At 39.7% G+C, this 16,448-nt stretch overlaps 1 protein-coding gene across 1 annotated transcript in view; it reads right to left on the minus strand.

Annotated features, from left to right (window-relative positions):
* Fam189a1 (family with sequence similarity 189 member A1) overlaps positions 1–16,448 on the minus strand; it is a 455,203-nt gene that overhangs the window by 104,174 nt on the left and 334,581 nt on the right. The window contains exon 3 of the mRNA XM_012948679.2: positions 10,650–10,760. Coding sequence (XP_012804133.2) covers positions 10,650–10,760 — 111 coding nt within the window. The remainder of the gene's footprint in view (positions 1–10,649; positions 10,761–16,448) is intronic.

Below are 16,448 nucleotides of genomic sequence, written 5' to 3' on the forward strand. Positions count from 1 at the left end.
TAAGTTATTGATCAGAAAGTCCTCAAGGTCACCCAAACAAGACAGGTTTCTGTCAAAACACCTGGTTACTTGCCTGATGCAAAAGGTAAGACCCTACTGGTGAAGACACCATATGCTGCCAATACAACATGGAAAGACCTGGCTGGAATATAGGAGAGAGCCAGGCCCCAGACAGTTAGCCCATCTAATGCTGGAAAGCACTACATGAGCTACTATAGTAAAGTGGCCAACAACGGTCTAAGGAACCAGAGCTCTAAGCTACTCAGAAGCAAACACCCTGACAGGATGTACATGCCAGTGCAATAGTGGCACACAGCCTTGGTGGGTAACGAATAGCTTTCTGATTGGCTAAGAGTGTAAAGGAACCCGTATCTGGAATTGGGAACCAGATCAGAATCCTATGGAGACAAAGATTATGCTTTCCAGTGTCAAGCTTTCACTAGTGTTTGGCTAAAAGAGAGGATTACATACACCAAATTTGCCCTAAATTAATAATGCTTATCCCATTAAAACTATGCTGAATTAACTCTCCATTGGAGAATCTGTTCTTTTTCAGAAGGTAGTGAGACCCGAGGATATAAACTATCCCTCACACTACAGCCAAGCCATAGCTGAAACCACAGAAGAATTGGGGAGATGAGCATGAGTGAAGCTTCCATGCTCAACCTGACAGTCAGTGCTAGGGTGCAGGAGACAGACCCTAAAGACACTCAACACCTACCAAGGCTGAGATCCAGAGGCTCCTAAGAGCTTACCACTGAAGTAGACTTAAAACTCACCCACCATGGCTGAGGAAGAGGAAGTAGAAAGAGTGTAAGAGCTACAGGGTGAGACATCATGCCCAGAGGTATTCGTCCACCCGGCAAAAAAAAAAAAAAAAAAAAAAAAAACAAAAAACTGACTGCTGCTCCCATAACACGTAACCTATAACCCCATAGGGAATACCTGCAAACCCACTGAGGAGGGTACTCAGCAGAATGGAAGCAGGGACGAGAGTAAAGAGGGTACCAACACAGAATGTATACATACCAAATGTTATTAATTAATAAAAATAAGAATGCGTTCTAGTGCATTGTAAATTTAAACAATGAAATATAATCCAGCCCTAAGATGTGTAAAGAGCAGATTGAGTCTGGCGTCTTGTCCTTGCTGGCATTGGTTTTTCTCTCTTTTCTATGCAGATGTATGATGAAATGAGCTAGCTTCTTCTGCCATTGATAGAACTTCCCCTGGACATTGTAAGCCTGAAATAAACCCTTTACTCCCATAAAAAATAAAGTGTGATGACAGCCCAAGGACAGATACATAGAACAAATGAATTGAGTTAAGAGTTAAGAAATAATTTAAATTATCTTTGGTTAACTAATTTTCACTGAGAATGCCAAGACCATTCAATGAGGAAAACTAATCTTTAAAAAATGGCACTGAGAAAATTGGATAGACTTATGCAAGAAAATGAAGTTGGACTATAATAGGCACATGCAAACTGCTTTGGCCAAAAAGCACTTATTCCACACCTTGGCTCACAGGCAACTAAATGTAGGATACTAACCTGGCATCTCTGTCTCCATTTGCATCCATCTCACTTGTCTTAAAACACTGGGTAACTCAGCCTGTAGGAATGTGAATCATTCAAGGAGTTTCTGCATAAAGGTCATTTATTCTCTGCTTCCTGACTCTGGCTGCAATATGACAAGCTGGTCTCCCTGGTCTTCCTTGCCAGGATGGAAAATATCCCTTTGGAACGCTAAGAAAAAATAAATCATTCCCTACCTTGAGTTGCTTCTGCTCAGGTATTTTGTTCTTGACAAGAAAATAATGAATACACTTGTCATGGGAAACTTTTTCCCTAGAGCTACATGAACACACATCTATTCACCACAGCTAAGGCAAAGACAATAGACCAAAGTGCAATTGTACAAAACCAGGTTTGGTGAACTGATAAGTTTATTGGAGTTACTTACAAAGCATGGTTTGGGGTTGCTTACAGGAGCAATGGATGACTTAAAGGCAACTGCACCACTGAAAAGCCCACCTCAGCATGGGTGAACACTCATGGAAACTACATGTCTGGAGTTCAATGCACAGTCTGCAGGCACCTGGGCTGGTGGGAGAGCCTCCTCCCCAAGTAGTTGTTTTCCCTTTATATACATCTTTAGGGTGGGTCTTACGACCCTTTTCTCAGACTTGTTGACTTCCCAAGTCTCCTGAGCTTTATTATTACACAATCACAATGCCCAAGTGTAAGTATTAGTTTGAATTCCCAGATCCCACATAAAGCCAGATGCTGTAACGCCAGTGCCCAGCATGTGAGGGAGTGTACAAACAGAGGTGGAGACAGGAGAATCACCTTGAAGCTCTTGGGTCACACAGCCTGTTGCGCTCAGTGGTGAACAATGTGAATGAGGAGAGTCCAGGCCTCAAAACTGATGGTGAGGACTAACATTCGAAGTTGTCATCTGACCTTCATACATGTGCTGTGCCATGCATACACCCACACTCACACTCACACACACACACACTCACACACTCCTAAACACACACACAAGATGAAACTAAAACTGAACACTAACAACAAAGAAGTGACTAATAGCTAACAGGTATAAGATTCCTTTTTGAGATGAAATTGACTATGTTGTCTGCACATATCTGTAAATATCCCAAAACCATTGACTTAGACACTAATTGGATGAGTAGTATGATTTGTGACATACTTCAATACAGCTGCCTTTTAAAAGCCGGTAATTTGGACTGGAAAGATGGCTCAGCAGTTAAGGAGCCTGCCTACAAAGCCTTAGGACCCCAGGTTTGATTCTCCAGTACCCACGTAAAGCCAAAAGAACAAGGTGGCACATGCATACGGAGTTCACCAGCAGTGGCTAGAGGCCCTGAAGTGCCCATCCTCTCTCTCTCTCAAATAAATAAATAAAATATTTTAAAAGCAGGTAATTTAGTAAGCCAGTCTCCAAGCTCACAGGAGGTACATACCCCACACTGAGGGAGAAAACTGTCTTCCTCACAGAATTACCATCCCTCCACACCTCTTAGTGGGCTTGGAAATAAGGCTGAGGTGGAAATTAGAACCAAGCTTGGCTTTCTTTTGTCACCTGCTAGGCTAGGAAAAGTCTGCTAATTACTTCTTGGAAGATGGGTTGCTCTCTGACCTTCACCTAATAGAAAGAAAAAAAAAAAATCACCAGTAAGAAGGATAGACAGACTGAAGACAACAAGCTGTTTTGCATGATGATGCCTGCCCCAGATGTCACATCTCCTGGGCCCACCCTCTTTTGTTCTGTGGATAAGTGTGCCTACTCTGAAGCCTGGAAACAGACTGGAAAGACAGCCAATTAGTGCACAGATCATGGGCACAGGAGGATGGGGTCTCCCAGGTTTCACAGCTAACAAGGATGGATCACACTGTCTCTGCAGTGTGATGACTCTAATTAAACAGAACCTAGGGTCAGAAAAACACTGGTGTTGCAATACGTAAACAATATCAATCACTTACTTACAGTGAAAAATAATTAACCCCTCCCCCTTATATGCTGGATGTGGCTAAAAAGGAAGCACTCGTGTTTCTTACAAAAATGCACACTGTTTTCATAGTTCTTTGACGTGATGTAGAAGGCTTAACTTAGGCTCCTTGGAATTCTTTTTTCCATAGCAGAGTGGCTCCATGGGTTCAATGTTTTACTTTGTTTGTGTAGCATGTGTGAGGCACTAGGTTCCAGCCCCAGTGCCACAAAACAAATAAGTAAATGAATAAATAGTAAAAAAATTAAAATGAAGTATGTTAAAATTTGAAAATGTTATTTTGAGCAAAGAATTAATAAGAATTATTCCCTATATTCCACCGATAGCACTTCATATACTGTTCCTCTCTTTTTTTTTAAATTAATTAATTTATTTATTTGAGAGCGACAGACACAGAGAGAAAGACAGATAGAGGGAGAGACAGAGAATGGGCGCGCCAGGGCTTCCAGCCTCTGCAAACGAACTCCAGATGCGTGTGCCCCCTTGTGCATCTGGCTAACGTGGGACCTGGGGAACCGAGCCTCGAACCGGGGTCCTTAGGCTACACAGGCAAGTGCTTAACTGCTAAGCCATCTCACCAGCCCACTGTTCCTCTCTTAATTATGAACATAATCCTGAAGGTGATGCCAACATCTACAGCTGTACAGCTTTGGAACAGTTTGCTTCACTCCCAAGGCTGTAGTTTCCCTACCTATAAAATGGAGATGAAATAGTACCAGCCTTCTATTCAGAGTTGTCAACAGCAAATTAGTGATCATAGTTGTGTCTTGCACACAGAAAATACTCAAAAGCAACCACTATTATCACCATGCAACACAGTATTAGTTTTGTATAAAAATACTAAAGATTAGTTTAGGAGATGGCTCAGTAGGAAAGAGGGCTTATTGCAGGAGCATCAGAATCTGAGTTTGATCCTCAGAACCCATGATAAAAGAGGGGAATGGCCACACATTCCTGTAACACTGTCAGAGTGGGGTGTAGAAAGAAGGATTGCTGGGACTCCCTGGCAGGCCAGACTCACTGAAAAAACTGAGGAGTTCCAGGTTCTGTGAGAGATAGTCTCAGGGAAATAAGGTGAAAGAGCAATAAAGGCAGATACCCAATGTTTCCCTCTGGCCACATGTGTGTGCAAGGAGCACAGGTATTTACACACACACACACACACACACACACACACACACACATTACACGAGCCAAAATACATAATATTTTAAGATTATAGTGACATATAATAAAATGTCTCAAAAATTTGCCTTTTAAATTTTATTTATTTACTTATTAGGAAGAAGGAGGTGGACGGGATGGAGACATAGCTTAGTGGTTAAGCGCTTGCCTGTGAAGCCTAAGGACCCCGGTTCAAGGCTCGATTCTCCAGGACCCACGTCAGCCAGATGCACAAGGGGGCGCACATGTCTGGAGTTCGTTTGCAGTGGCTGGAAGCCCTGGTGCGGCCATTCTCTCTCTCTCTCTCTATCTGCCTCTTTCTGTCTCTGTCACTCTCAAATAAATAGAAATGAACAAAAAATTTAAAAAAAGAAAGAAGGGGGTAGACATGCGAGGGGCTCCTGCCACTGCAAACAAACTCCAGATGCATGCACCACCTTGTGCATCTGGCTTAGTGAGTACTGGGGAATTGAACCTGGGTCCTTAGGCTTTGTAGGCAAGCACCTTAACCACTAAGCCATCTTTCTAGCCTGGTATTTTCCATTTGTATATATTTTACTTGTATTTTTAGTTCTTGGGACAATGTCAAGTAGAACATATATTTTAATTAACTCAGTACTAAGTGACAGAGGAACTTTTTCTTTATTAATAAAATTAGTACTTGACTATACACAAAATTTCCAGAAACAATGACAAGAATGCAAGTTTCTGATGGTGTGTAAAATGGCAAAGACCTGATGCCACTCCATGCCAAGTGAGCTCTACATTTATTCTGTGAGAGACCCTATCTCAAAGAATAATATGGAGAGTGACTGATATGTGCCCTGACATGTGCCTCTGGACTCCATGTGCCTGTGCACACATGTACACATGCATCCATGCACATGTGCACCCACACAGGTAAACACACATTCATATCACACACTCATACACACATGCAAAAGTTTTAAAAGAGGACAGGGGGAGATTGCTCAGTGGTTTAAGGCACTTGATTGCAATGCCTGCCTACCAGTGCTCAATTCCCAAAAGCATACATGTAAAGCTGGACACAAAGTGGCCTGTCTGTGATCCCAACATGCCTACAACAATGAGGGGCAGGAGAATCTAAAGCTCATGGGCCAGCTGGACTGGCATTTGTTCATTTGTAGACAAGTGGAAAAAGAGCACAGACATCCCCCATCCTCTGACCTCCACACATGTGCTGTGGCAGGCTCACGTCTGTACACATATGCATATGTAAAACACCATGTAAAGAAAGAAATGTTTAAAAATTATAAGATGAATGCAAACATCTCAAATAATGCCTTTGCTATTGGAACTGTTTGAGTACATAGGTCAGACTGATGCACCCAACTTCACTCTGAAAAGTAAGCTTAATTTAATTCTTATGAAAACTAGGCAAGGATAGCCCCCAAGTCCCCAAACATAAACTGCTGGTCAATCTCATTGATTAATTTGGATGTAAAATTCTTAAATAAAATATTAGCAGAGTGGAGTCAGTATAATATGCATACTGTGGAAGCACTGGGCCGAGGAGGGCCTGTGTCTGTAACATGAAGGCAACTCGGGCTAGGAAACCTGTTACTACAAATCAATGGAGCAATAAATCAAAGGGGGAAAGTGTGTGATCACCCTCACAGATGCTGGAAAGATGATTATAAATTTACATGCTTCTTGATTACAAAACAAAACCTGAACAAGCCAGGATGAAAGGAAATGCCTTAACATAATAAAGGCACCTCTCAGAAGCTGACAGCACACTATACTAAATAAGGAGCAATCTTGTGAAAGCCGGACATAAAACAAGGATGGAAAATATCATTATCTGTCTATTTTCTTCCTCTGTAACTCCTTCACATGCAGCAAGGGTTACACTGCACATGGGATCATGTAGGTTTGGCTATAAAAACGACCTGGGAGTTCTGTGTTGCCACATCACAGCTTCCTTTCCTTGGACACCTTGGAACCCACATGCCTTGCCTGTTGTATACAGCACACCTGCATCATGGAAGTGGCATGCAACATATCATGCAGACCCTGGCATCAGTGACTACAAACATGCCATTAAAAGCGGTGCTGCAAACCTGGGTGTGTCAAGGCAAATGGAGCCACAGGGCCTGCTGAAATGTAGACATGCTGCTCCTGCTGTGCCTTCTAGCCTGCATCCCATGTCATGTACTACAATAGACTTGATATTCAGAAACCATTGCTAAGGGCCATGCTTGCCAGTGGGTCATTCACTGATTCTCATAAAAACCAGAAACAAGAAGTGAATATATATGGTGGTGCTATTGGCCAGTGCCAGACAATGCAAGCTACACAGAAGAAGATGCACAAACACCACAAGCCAGGGTGTATGTTAGTCGTTTGTTTGAATGAATTATAGGATTAAAGACTTAACTGCACATTTAACTGCAAGTACAGTGAAATGTAATTTGAAAAACTATCACACAAACCACTTGTACCCTTTTACAATATGAAATAATAATGATAAAAATGTGCCATCAGGGAAATAAAATATTTCAAGTACTTAGCAAACTTAAAAGCATGGAAGGTTCATCTGTGCATGTTTTTTGGATTATAAAAGCATAATATTTATAGAAAAACACCACAGATCCATGGAATTATAAATATTTGTAAACCTCAAAATTTGTAGGGAAAGTAGGAAATTTGTTTATAGTCCTAAAGAAGAAAATATTTTCTAGGGAAACCACTTATTACAAAAACCAAGAGGATAAAAATACACATATGAAATAAGAATAAGTGACTACCACATAAAATTTTTCTACAGAAAGCACACTATTGAAAGGTTAAAGAATGAATAATAAGTTGTGAAAAATTTCAACACCTATAATAATGATTATTTTTAACAGAGAAAGTACATTTACACATCAATTATAAAAATGACAGTCCAACAGAAAAATAGATGAAATGTTACACACTGGCAATTGTCAGATTAAAACTATAAATAACACATAAATGTAAACCATACTTTTAATTATAGAAATAAAAATTATATAATAAGATCTTACATTTTTTTTCAGCAAAGGAACAAATGCAGGCAATTTTTTTCCCCCATGGGTCTGGGTAACCAGAAAAAATTCCATAGTGCTGAAAAAAGTGTAAAATGGTTCTTTGCTCTGAAAGACCAATTTATAAATAACTGACATTATTTATTTGGTTTGATTTTTACTTATTTATGTGTGGTTCTGGGAATTCAACTCAAGTCTCTGGGTATACTCAGCATGTGCTTGGCTCTTGATGTTTGGAGATAAGGGCTTGGTATGTAACCCAGGCTGACCTCAAAGCTGTTATTCTTGGGATTAAGCCTCATGAGCCCTGGAATTGCAGGTATGCTCTGTCATACCAGACATTATCAATTTGAGGAGTGTGCACATGCGTTTATTGCATGACTACTCAGTTCTTCCTTCTCTGCCTTGGACCTTGTTGCTTGTTCAAGACTATGTCTTCAGCACCGAGGCCAGCTCCCCAGAGGCACGTATATGAAAAGGGCAACTAGAACCACCTCCAGTGTATCATTCATGAAAAGATACTGAAATAAATTACCATACACCCATCCCATCCAGTTCAATTATCAACTGGTCTGTATTTAATAGTGAGAAGGTCTCAAAAATTGATATGAAACTGTTACCAGAAGAAGCAATGTGACTGTGGGTAGAGTAAATAACTTGTGTGCAAAAATAACACAGATGCAAAATAAGACAGTGGCTGGAAAGGTACCAAAAGTTGTTAGCAGTGGTTATTTCTGAAAGATAGGGTATATCCTGGAAATTTCAAAATAGAAATATACTTTTGTTTTCATATCCTTTTACGCAGGAAAATCTAGATGTTTTAAAAATATACATAGGTAAGAGATGTAAACACTACACACCCATATGGATATGTATTAGATGTTCCAAAGAAACAAACCCCAAATCTGGAGCAAGTAGGCTGAAAAAAAACTTTTTAGATGAAACAAAGCTCACATAATGCTCTTTAATGGGAAGACACAGTATTCATGTCAATTCTCCCTCTAGATTATCTATAAGCTTAAGAGGATTTCAACCCAAATTTCAAAACCATTTCTTTTTATTCCTGTCTTCCCAAAATATCAAGGCTCTTCTTGAAGGCTAAACATTTAAGAACAGGAAGGAACATTTTAAACAAGTAGATTAGAAATTTGGGGTGAGGCAGGAATAGGGCTTTTCCTGCCTGTTATGAAAAAAAGAAAAGAGAGAGAGAAGGTAAGTGGGGCTGGAGAAATAGCTCAATGGTTAAGAGTGCTTTCTGATCAACCATAAGTGCTTAAAGGAGCCTGACACTGCCTGAGTTTGATTTCCCTGCACCCATATAAACAGCTGTGCATGTCAATGAACACCTGTAACTCAGGCCTGTGGGAAACAGAGACTGAAGAACCATTAGGGTTCATGGCAATCTTTGGAATCATAAGAGATTCCACTTCAAGGAAATAAGCAGATGATGAATGGAGACCACCCAACAGACTCCTCTGGCTTCTTAATACATTGGCAAAAATATGGTATTGTTTTGAAATACTAATAAGTGCACATAGAATTGGAATAGAATAAAAGTACAGAAATATAAAAATGGGTATAACTGTGCATGAGTAGACTGTGTACACATGAGTTTTCCGGGAGGATAGATACCAGTTGTCTTTGACCATTCATTACATATGTCCTTCCTACCCCACACAACACTTCCTAATTGCTTCTCATCTGGTGTTGAGGAATTATCACATTCAAAAAGAAAGGAAAGGGAAGCTGGGAGAGAAGGGACCACCCAACAAACTCCTATGGCTTCCACACACATCCTGAATCCAAATCCTCAACTATTCCTACAAGTACTGGTCTGAAATGTTCATGTTACTGGCCTTACATGAGTCAGAGCAGAGAGATGCCCTCAGATCCAGCTCTCAGTGCGACAGATGCTGATGCCTTCATGGTACCATCTAGCCAAAGGCGTACCCATGGGAGAGGGTATGAGGGAGGGCATCTGTGTGTCTCTGCTGATCTTTCCATGCATATGTCAGAGGAATTGGAGAAAGAAGGGCCAAAGGAAACCAGATCTACCTTTCCTATCCTCACCTGAAACACACAATTTCAGGAAATGTGGTCTATTTGAGATCAACATGGCAATGGGGTGGGGGGACCTTCAAGAACAAACAGCATACATTGGGGTTTTGTGATCTGGGCTGCCATCTCAACTCACCTTGATCTCTTCTGCTACCTTTCTCTCCAGGGCTATCTAGTGAAAAATGAGCCATATAGAAATGGCCAACCCCTTTTAAGTCACCTCATATTATATTCATGGTATGCAGTACTTGGGAACAAAGAGGATGATCACATTGTGCAGACAGGAGGGTAAGTCAGGCTGGGGGTCCAGACTGTGCTGCTTCCTAGTCATTGGTGGGGAGACTACACTTGTAGATACTCCTGCTGAGCATGTCTGATGGGGATGAAATATGGTCCATGACTTTTAGGTCACATTTAAAAGCAAATAAGATTAAGCTCCAACAATTAGGTTTCATAGCTCAGTGAGTTCTTCATCATTGAAGCTGTGTCAATTTGCACTGGTCCTGGGGGACCACCACAAATTCAAGGTTAGCCTGGTCTATATAATGAGTTCCAGGCCAGTTAGGGCTACAGAATGAACCCTGTCTCAAAAAAAAAAAAAAACAAAACAAAAAAAAAAACCCTAAGCTAAAATTAAATTAAATTAAAAATTACTAGAAGTAGCTAATTACATGAACACATTGTAATTGGGAATTTATTGGGAATAATTGGGAAATGAATCAACATAACTTAAATTCATTAAACAACCAGAAAGCTGATTAACTGAAAGTTTATGTGAGAATTGAAGAATATCTCTTCTTTAGCTCCCCTCACAATCAAAGACTATGACCTTTATGAAAAGGTTTGCATTTCATTACTCACCAACTGGCAGCCTTCTAAGGAGTTGACTAGCTGAGCATTCTGGCAGGAGAGGATTGAGCCAGCCAAATTCAGCATTACACACACTGCAGAAAGCAGCATGAAAAAGGTTATCTGGAAACAAACCAAACAAAAATTGATTATTCATTTGGAGAGGCTTGAAAGAAAAATGACTTGGCTTTAAAGCTTTTGGTTGATGAAATAATTACATGAATAACATTTATATGTTTAAATGAAAGTATGATTGCTCAGCATTTCAACTTCATATTATCTTAAGTAAGAAAAAAACCCAAAACTGAAAAGCCATAGCAAGATAGCATGATTTTATTGAAAACTTATGGATTTATATTCTAGAAGCTAAAGTTGACTACTATACATTCTGTACTCTCAACACTAACACATGTGAATTATTAAAGGAAAAAAAAGGGAAAGAAATGCATTTATTAGAAAGACTTTACGTTTCTTTCTTTTAATTATTAGTATGGGAAATTTTATACATACACAAACTGATGCTCATCATTCAGCCTCCATTGTTAATCCACTTATGGCCCTTTACAGCCTCTCCCAGGTGGGATGTTTTACAGCAAACAAAATCACATAATCTCATTCTTAAATGCTTTAGCTATTTTTTTGTAAACATAGCCAAAGTACTATTAACATGTCTTTTAAAAACTAGGCATTCATTGTGCTGGGCGTGGTGATGCATGCCTTTAATCCCAGCACTCAGGAGGCAGAGGTAGGAGGATTGCCATGAGTTTGAGGCCATCCTGAGACTCCATAGTGGATTCCAGGTCAATCTGGGCTAGAGTCAGACCCTACCTCGAAACTGCCCCCCCCCCAAAAAAAAAAATAGGCATTCATTAAAATCAAGTGCTCATGGGCTGGAAAGATGGCTTACTGGTTAAGGCACTTGCCTGCAAAGCCAAAGGTTGCAGGTTCAATTCCACAGGACCCATGGAAGCCAGATGCACAAGGTAGAGCATGTGTCTGGAGTTTGTTTGTAGTGGCTGAAGGCCCTGGCACATCCATTCTCTCCCTCTCTTCCTCTTTCTTTCTTTCTCTCTCTCACAAATAATTAATAAAATATTTAAAATTAAGTACTCAGAATTCACATGTCCCCTGTTGTCAGTATTTTCTACTCTTTGAATAAGGTCATACAGGATAGAATGGAGGTCCATTTAACACAACTGGTAATGAATTTTAACTTTCTTTTCTTTTTTTGTTTGAGGAAGTGTTTCATTATATGGCCCAGTCTTGCCTTGAATTTGACGTCCTTCTCCTTCTACCTCTGAAATGCCAGGAAAACTTTAGTTGGTAAGATATGGTTTTCACAACTTTGTACTTTTATTTAATTTTATTTTTATTTACTTATGGAAGAAAGCAGTTCATTTGTCCATATTGAACTTTATGATTGAAGCCTTCTTTTTAGAACTTTCTAAGCTGTAGAAAATGACACTAGTACAAATCGTTCTTGGTAATACATATGCAAACGAATTCTGTCTGTTGGAAAATAACTGATTACCTTCATATCTATCTCTAAATTTATTTCAAAATTAGTGATAGCATACACATCTGCAATGTTTTGATTTTCTCTTGAGCTGCTTGTAAGTTTTACTGTTTCCCTATTGAAATAATGACTCATATAAACTTTAACTTATGTTTATTAAAATAGCTTGTTTCTAAGTCTTCTTCAAGGGTAACCCATGAGATGCTGTTTTTGGTATGGGGTGTGTGTGTGTGTGTGTGTGTGTGTTTGTTGAGTAAGCCTAGGTTCCTTTCAATGTGAATGGTATTTAGAAGCCACACTTTTTGTGCAAGAGATGTCTTTTGCTCTTTTTAAAATATTTAAATATTTTAAAAAATATTGTATCTATTTATTCATGAGAGAGAGAGAGAGAGAATGGGCATGCCAGGGCCTCCAGCCGCTGCAGACTAACTCCAGACACATGTGCCACCTTGTACATCTGGCTTACATGGGTACTGGGAAATCAAATCTGGGTCCTTAGGCTTTGTAGGCAAGCACCTTAACCACTAAAAAAAATATCTCCAGCCCTGTCTTTTGCTAATTTATTTTTTTTGAGGTAGGGTCTCACTTTAACCTCGCCTGAAATTCACTATCTAGTCTCAGGCTGGCTTTGAACTCATGAAAGTCCTCCTCTGTTTCCTGAGTGCTGGGATAAAAGATATGTGCCACCATGCCCAGCTCTTTTGCTCTTTAAAATTTATTTTATTTATTTAAGAGGGGGAGAGAAGGGGAAGGAGAGAGAGAATGGATGTGCCAGGGCCTTCGGCTACTGCAATCAAAATCCAGATGCATGTGCTACCTGGTGCATCTGGCTTATGAGGGTCCTGGGGAATTGAACCTTTAGTTTGATTCTTTGGCTTTGCAGACAAGTGCGTTAAACACTAAGCCATCTATCCAGCCCTCTATTTTTTGTTCCTTAGATGGTCATTGTGTTCAGTCTTATTTTGTTGTCAGGCAAACCATAAGTTCATATTAATGTTTCTGAATCAAATCCAAACTACAAGCATTTTTAATTAACCCCATCAATTTTATATCTGCATCTCCTTCCAACCATAACAAAATCCTTTGTTTTCAATATAATTCTGTATTGTATTTCATTCCATAGTACCCACAGTCTCAGAATAACAATGCCAATGCAACCACCAAAGCATAACTCTGCAAGCACTTTAAGACTGACATCTCTTTTCAGCCTTAGGTAAATCTTTCTAGGAGTAGCTCAAGTTATGGTGTTTTAAATACACATGATCCATTTTCTGTGATTGGGATACAGATTGAGGACCCAGGTTTCTTTTTTATTTTAATTATTTGGAGATGGTTTCTAAAATGGGATGACATTTGTAATTATACATTATTATATATGACTGCAAAATCAAATCCACCACAGAATAAAAGCAAGGTCAACTAAACCTGCTTTTATTCTTACTCCCCCATTCCAGTATCTCTATTCACTAAAAGCTAGCCACTTATTTTTTAATTTTATGTTTTATCCTTTCAGCATTTTGAAGCAAAGGCAAAGTGTCAAGATACACACATTTTTCTCCACCTGCATTGCTTTGTGCACATACTATAGTAAAAAGCACTTGCTGGGTGTACAGAGAAATAACCATCCTTCTTTTTATAAGTGTCTGGTACTGCATCACACAGGTGTACCTGATTCATTCAACCAGATCTCTACCCATAAACATTCCGTTTATACTCTTTTGTTTTTTATTTCAAATACTGTTGCAATGAACAGCCTTGTTATTCATCTTTACAATACATTTGCCAATATGGCTTTGGGGTGCTCTCTTAAAAGTAAGCTTGCTGGATCAAAGTAAAAATGTGCATTTACTTTTGCTAAACACTATCAAGTTCCCCTCAGTGAGGTACTACCACTTCCTAGTAATGATATATGAGAATGGAAGGACCTATTTCTTCTACTAATGTTTGTTGTACTCAGCTCCTCATTTATAGTTTATGGGAGGAAGGGATTTATTTCAGGCTTACAGAGTCCAGAATAACACCATCAATAGTGGAAGAAGCTGGCTCACTTCCACTGATACAAGCAGAGAGAAACAACCAAACAGCCAGCACCACAAACCTGAACAGCCCGAGTTAAACTACTCTTGTAATACACCTTTGAGGGAAATCAAGATTTGTCCCCAAATCCCTCTTAGGACTGAACCCCAGTATCTGCCCCCAGTGACCCCACCTCTAGCAGGATGCTGGAGACTTACGCAGGAAGCTTAACCTTAATCAAAAATACCTGAGGCTGGACTTAGTGGTTAAGGTGCTTGCCAACAAGATCAAAAGACCCAGGTTCAATTCCTCAGTACCCAAATAAAGCCAGATGCACAAGGTGGCACATGCACCTAGAGTTCATTTGCAGTGGCTGGAGGCCCTTGCATGCCCATTCTCTCTTTCTATCGGCTTCTTTCTCTCTCTCATAAATAATAAATATATAAATATATAAAATATTTTTAAAATACCTGAGGTTATGAAGGACATACATTTACATTTAAGCCACCACAATGCTTAAAAAAATAATCAAATACCAGCTGGGCGTGGTGGTGCATGTCTTTAATCCCAGCACTCAGGAGGCAGAGGTAGGAGAATCACTATGAGTTCGAGGCCACCCTGAGACTACATAATGAATTCCAGGTCAGCCTGCGCTAAAGTGAAACCCTACCTCAAGAAAAAAAAAAATCAAATTGGTATTAGCATCCTCTTCCATAAGCATATTTTCCCTAAACACAGAAAACTAATTTCCTTTAAAATGTGCATGAAGAGTAAAAAAATGAAATAGGGTATTCTGTTTATTTAGTATATGTTCCAAGTTCATATTATTAGTCATTATTGTAGCAACCTGTGTAGTCTTACATCATCCTGAGAGAATGTCTGCTGAAATGAGGCAGAGCTGACCCTCTCTTTTTCTTTGTATAATAAACTACAACAGATCTGGGTGTGATGCTACACACCTTTAATCCCAGCACTCGGGAGGCAGAGGTAGGAGGATCTCTGTGAGTTCAAGGCCACCCTGAGACCACAGAGTGAATTCCTGGTCAGCCTGAGTTAGTGTTACCTCAAAAAACAACCAAAAATCCTCCCAAACAACAACAACAAACAAACAAAAAGAAAGAAAGAAGGAAAGGAAGAAAGAAAGGAAAAGAAACAAACAAAAACACCGAGAGAGCAAACCTGTACAGAAGCCAGGAAAGGCTAGTCTGAGATAAAGGGAAGTGCACAGAAACATAGGTGACTTTGGTACGATCAACCTAAAGTTATCAGCGCAGAGTTCTGTGGCATTGAGTATTTTTACATTGCTGTGAAATGCCTCCCTAGCCACCACCACTATCAATCATCACCAAAACTGATTTGTCTTTCCAGATCAGAACCCTGAACCCATGAAACATCAACTCCTCATCCCTGGCTTCTTTGCAGCCACCATTCTAGATCTGTCTCTAAGAGTCTGACTACCCTGGGTGTGTTGTGTAAGGAAGATCATTCGCTATTTGTCATAGTATTATTCATAATTAGCTTCGTTCATGTAGCATAATGCCATTAAGGTTCATTCATGTTGCAGAAAGTGTCGACTCCCTTCTATTTTTACAGGCTGAATGAACAACATGCCATTGCTTTGGACACTGGTCCAGCCAATGAAACAATGATTTTGAGTAGGCAAGCCTATGGTATTAGACACTACCAAGGACTTTCCAAGGAACACCTTCTTCCCAAGCCTACAATGGAGCTATATACCATTTGTAAAGCTAAGAGTCTTACGACACAAGGCCTGCCAAGATGTGTGACACACTAGAGGTGCCAACTGCTCCTACATTTGCCTTCTTGCCCCTGCTGTTTGCTGTCAAATGTCTGGCTATGGATTCAGAAACTTAAACAACTCTAAAATCGAGTTGAACACGTCCAGCATTCAGGGATAGTGTTTTATAGGAAAGGATTTATCATTCAAGGAAATCTTTCAGACTACTTGTTAACCACAGAAGTCATGGAACAGAGACTTTACTAAACATACATCAAAAGGACATAGCTTCTCAAAAACAATTTGGAAAATTCTAAATCAATGGATGCTTGCATGTTCAAAAGCAGTATCAGCCATCACCGATGAGCAGGCATAATCTGAGTTATTGAGTCAAATGAGGAAGTTCCACCTTCTTTTAGGCACTGGGCAGATGTTAGGTACTATAAAAGCATTTTTGTCTTAATAAGTTCTTTAAATTTAAAATGTAAACACTCATGCTGATGTTCATTTTCCTTATAAATAGCAAAGATGTTGGGGGTGA

The sequence above is a fragment of the Jaculus jaculus genome, chromosome 3 (genome assembly GCF_020740685.1).
Source record: "Jaculus jaculus isolate mJacJac1 chromosome 3, mJacJac1.mat.Y.cur, whole genome shotgun sequence".
NCBI classification, from domain to species: domain Eukaryota; kingdom Metazoa; phylum Chordata; class Mammalia; order Rodentia; family Dipodidae; genus Jaculus; species Jaculus jaculus.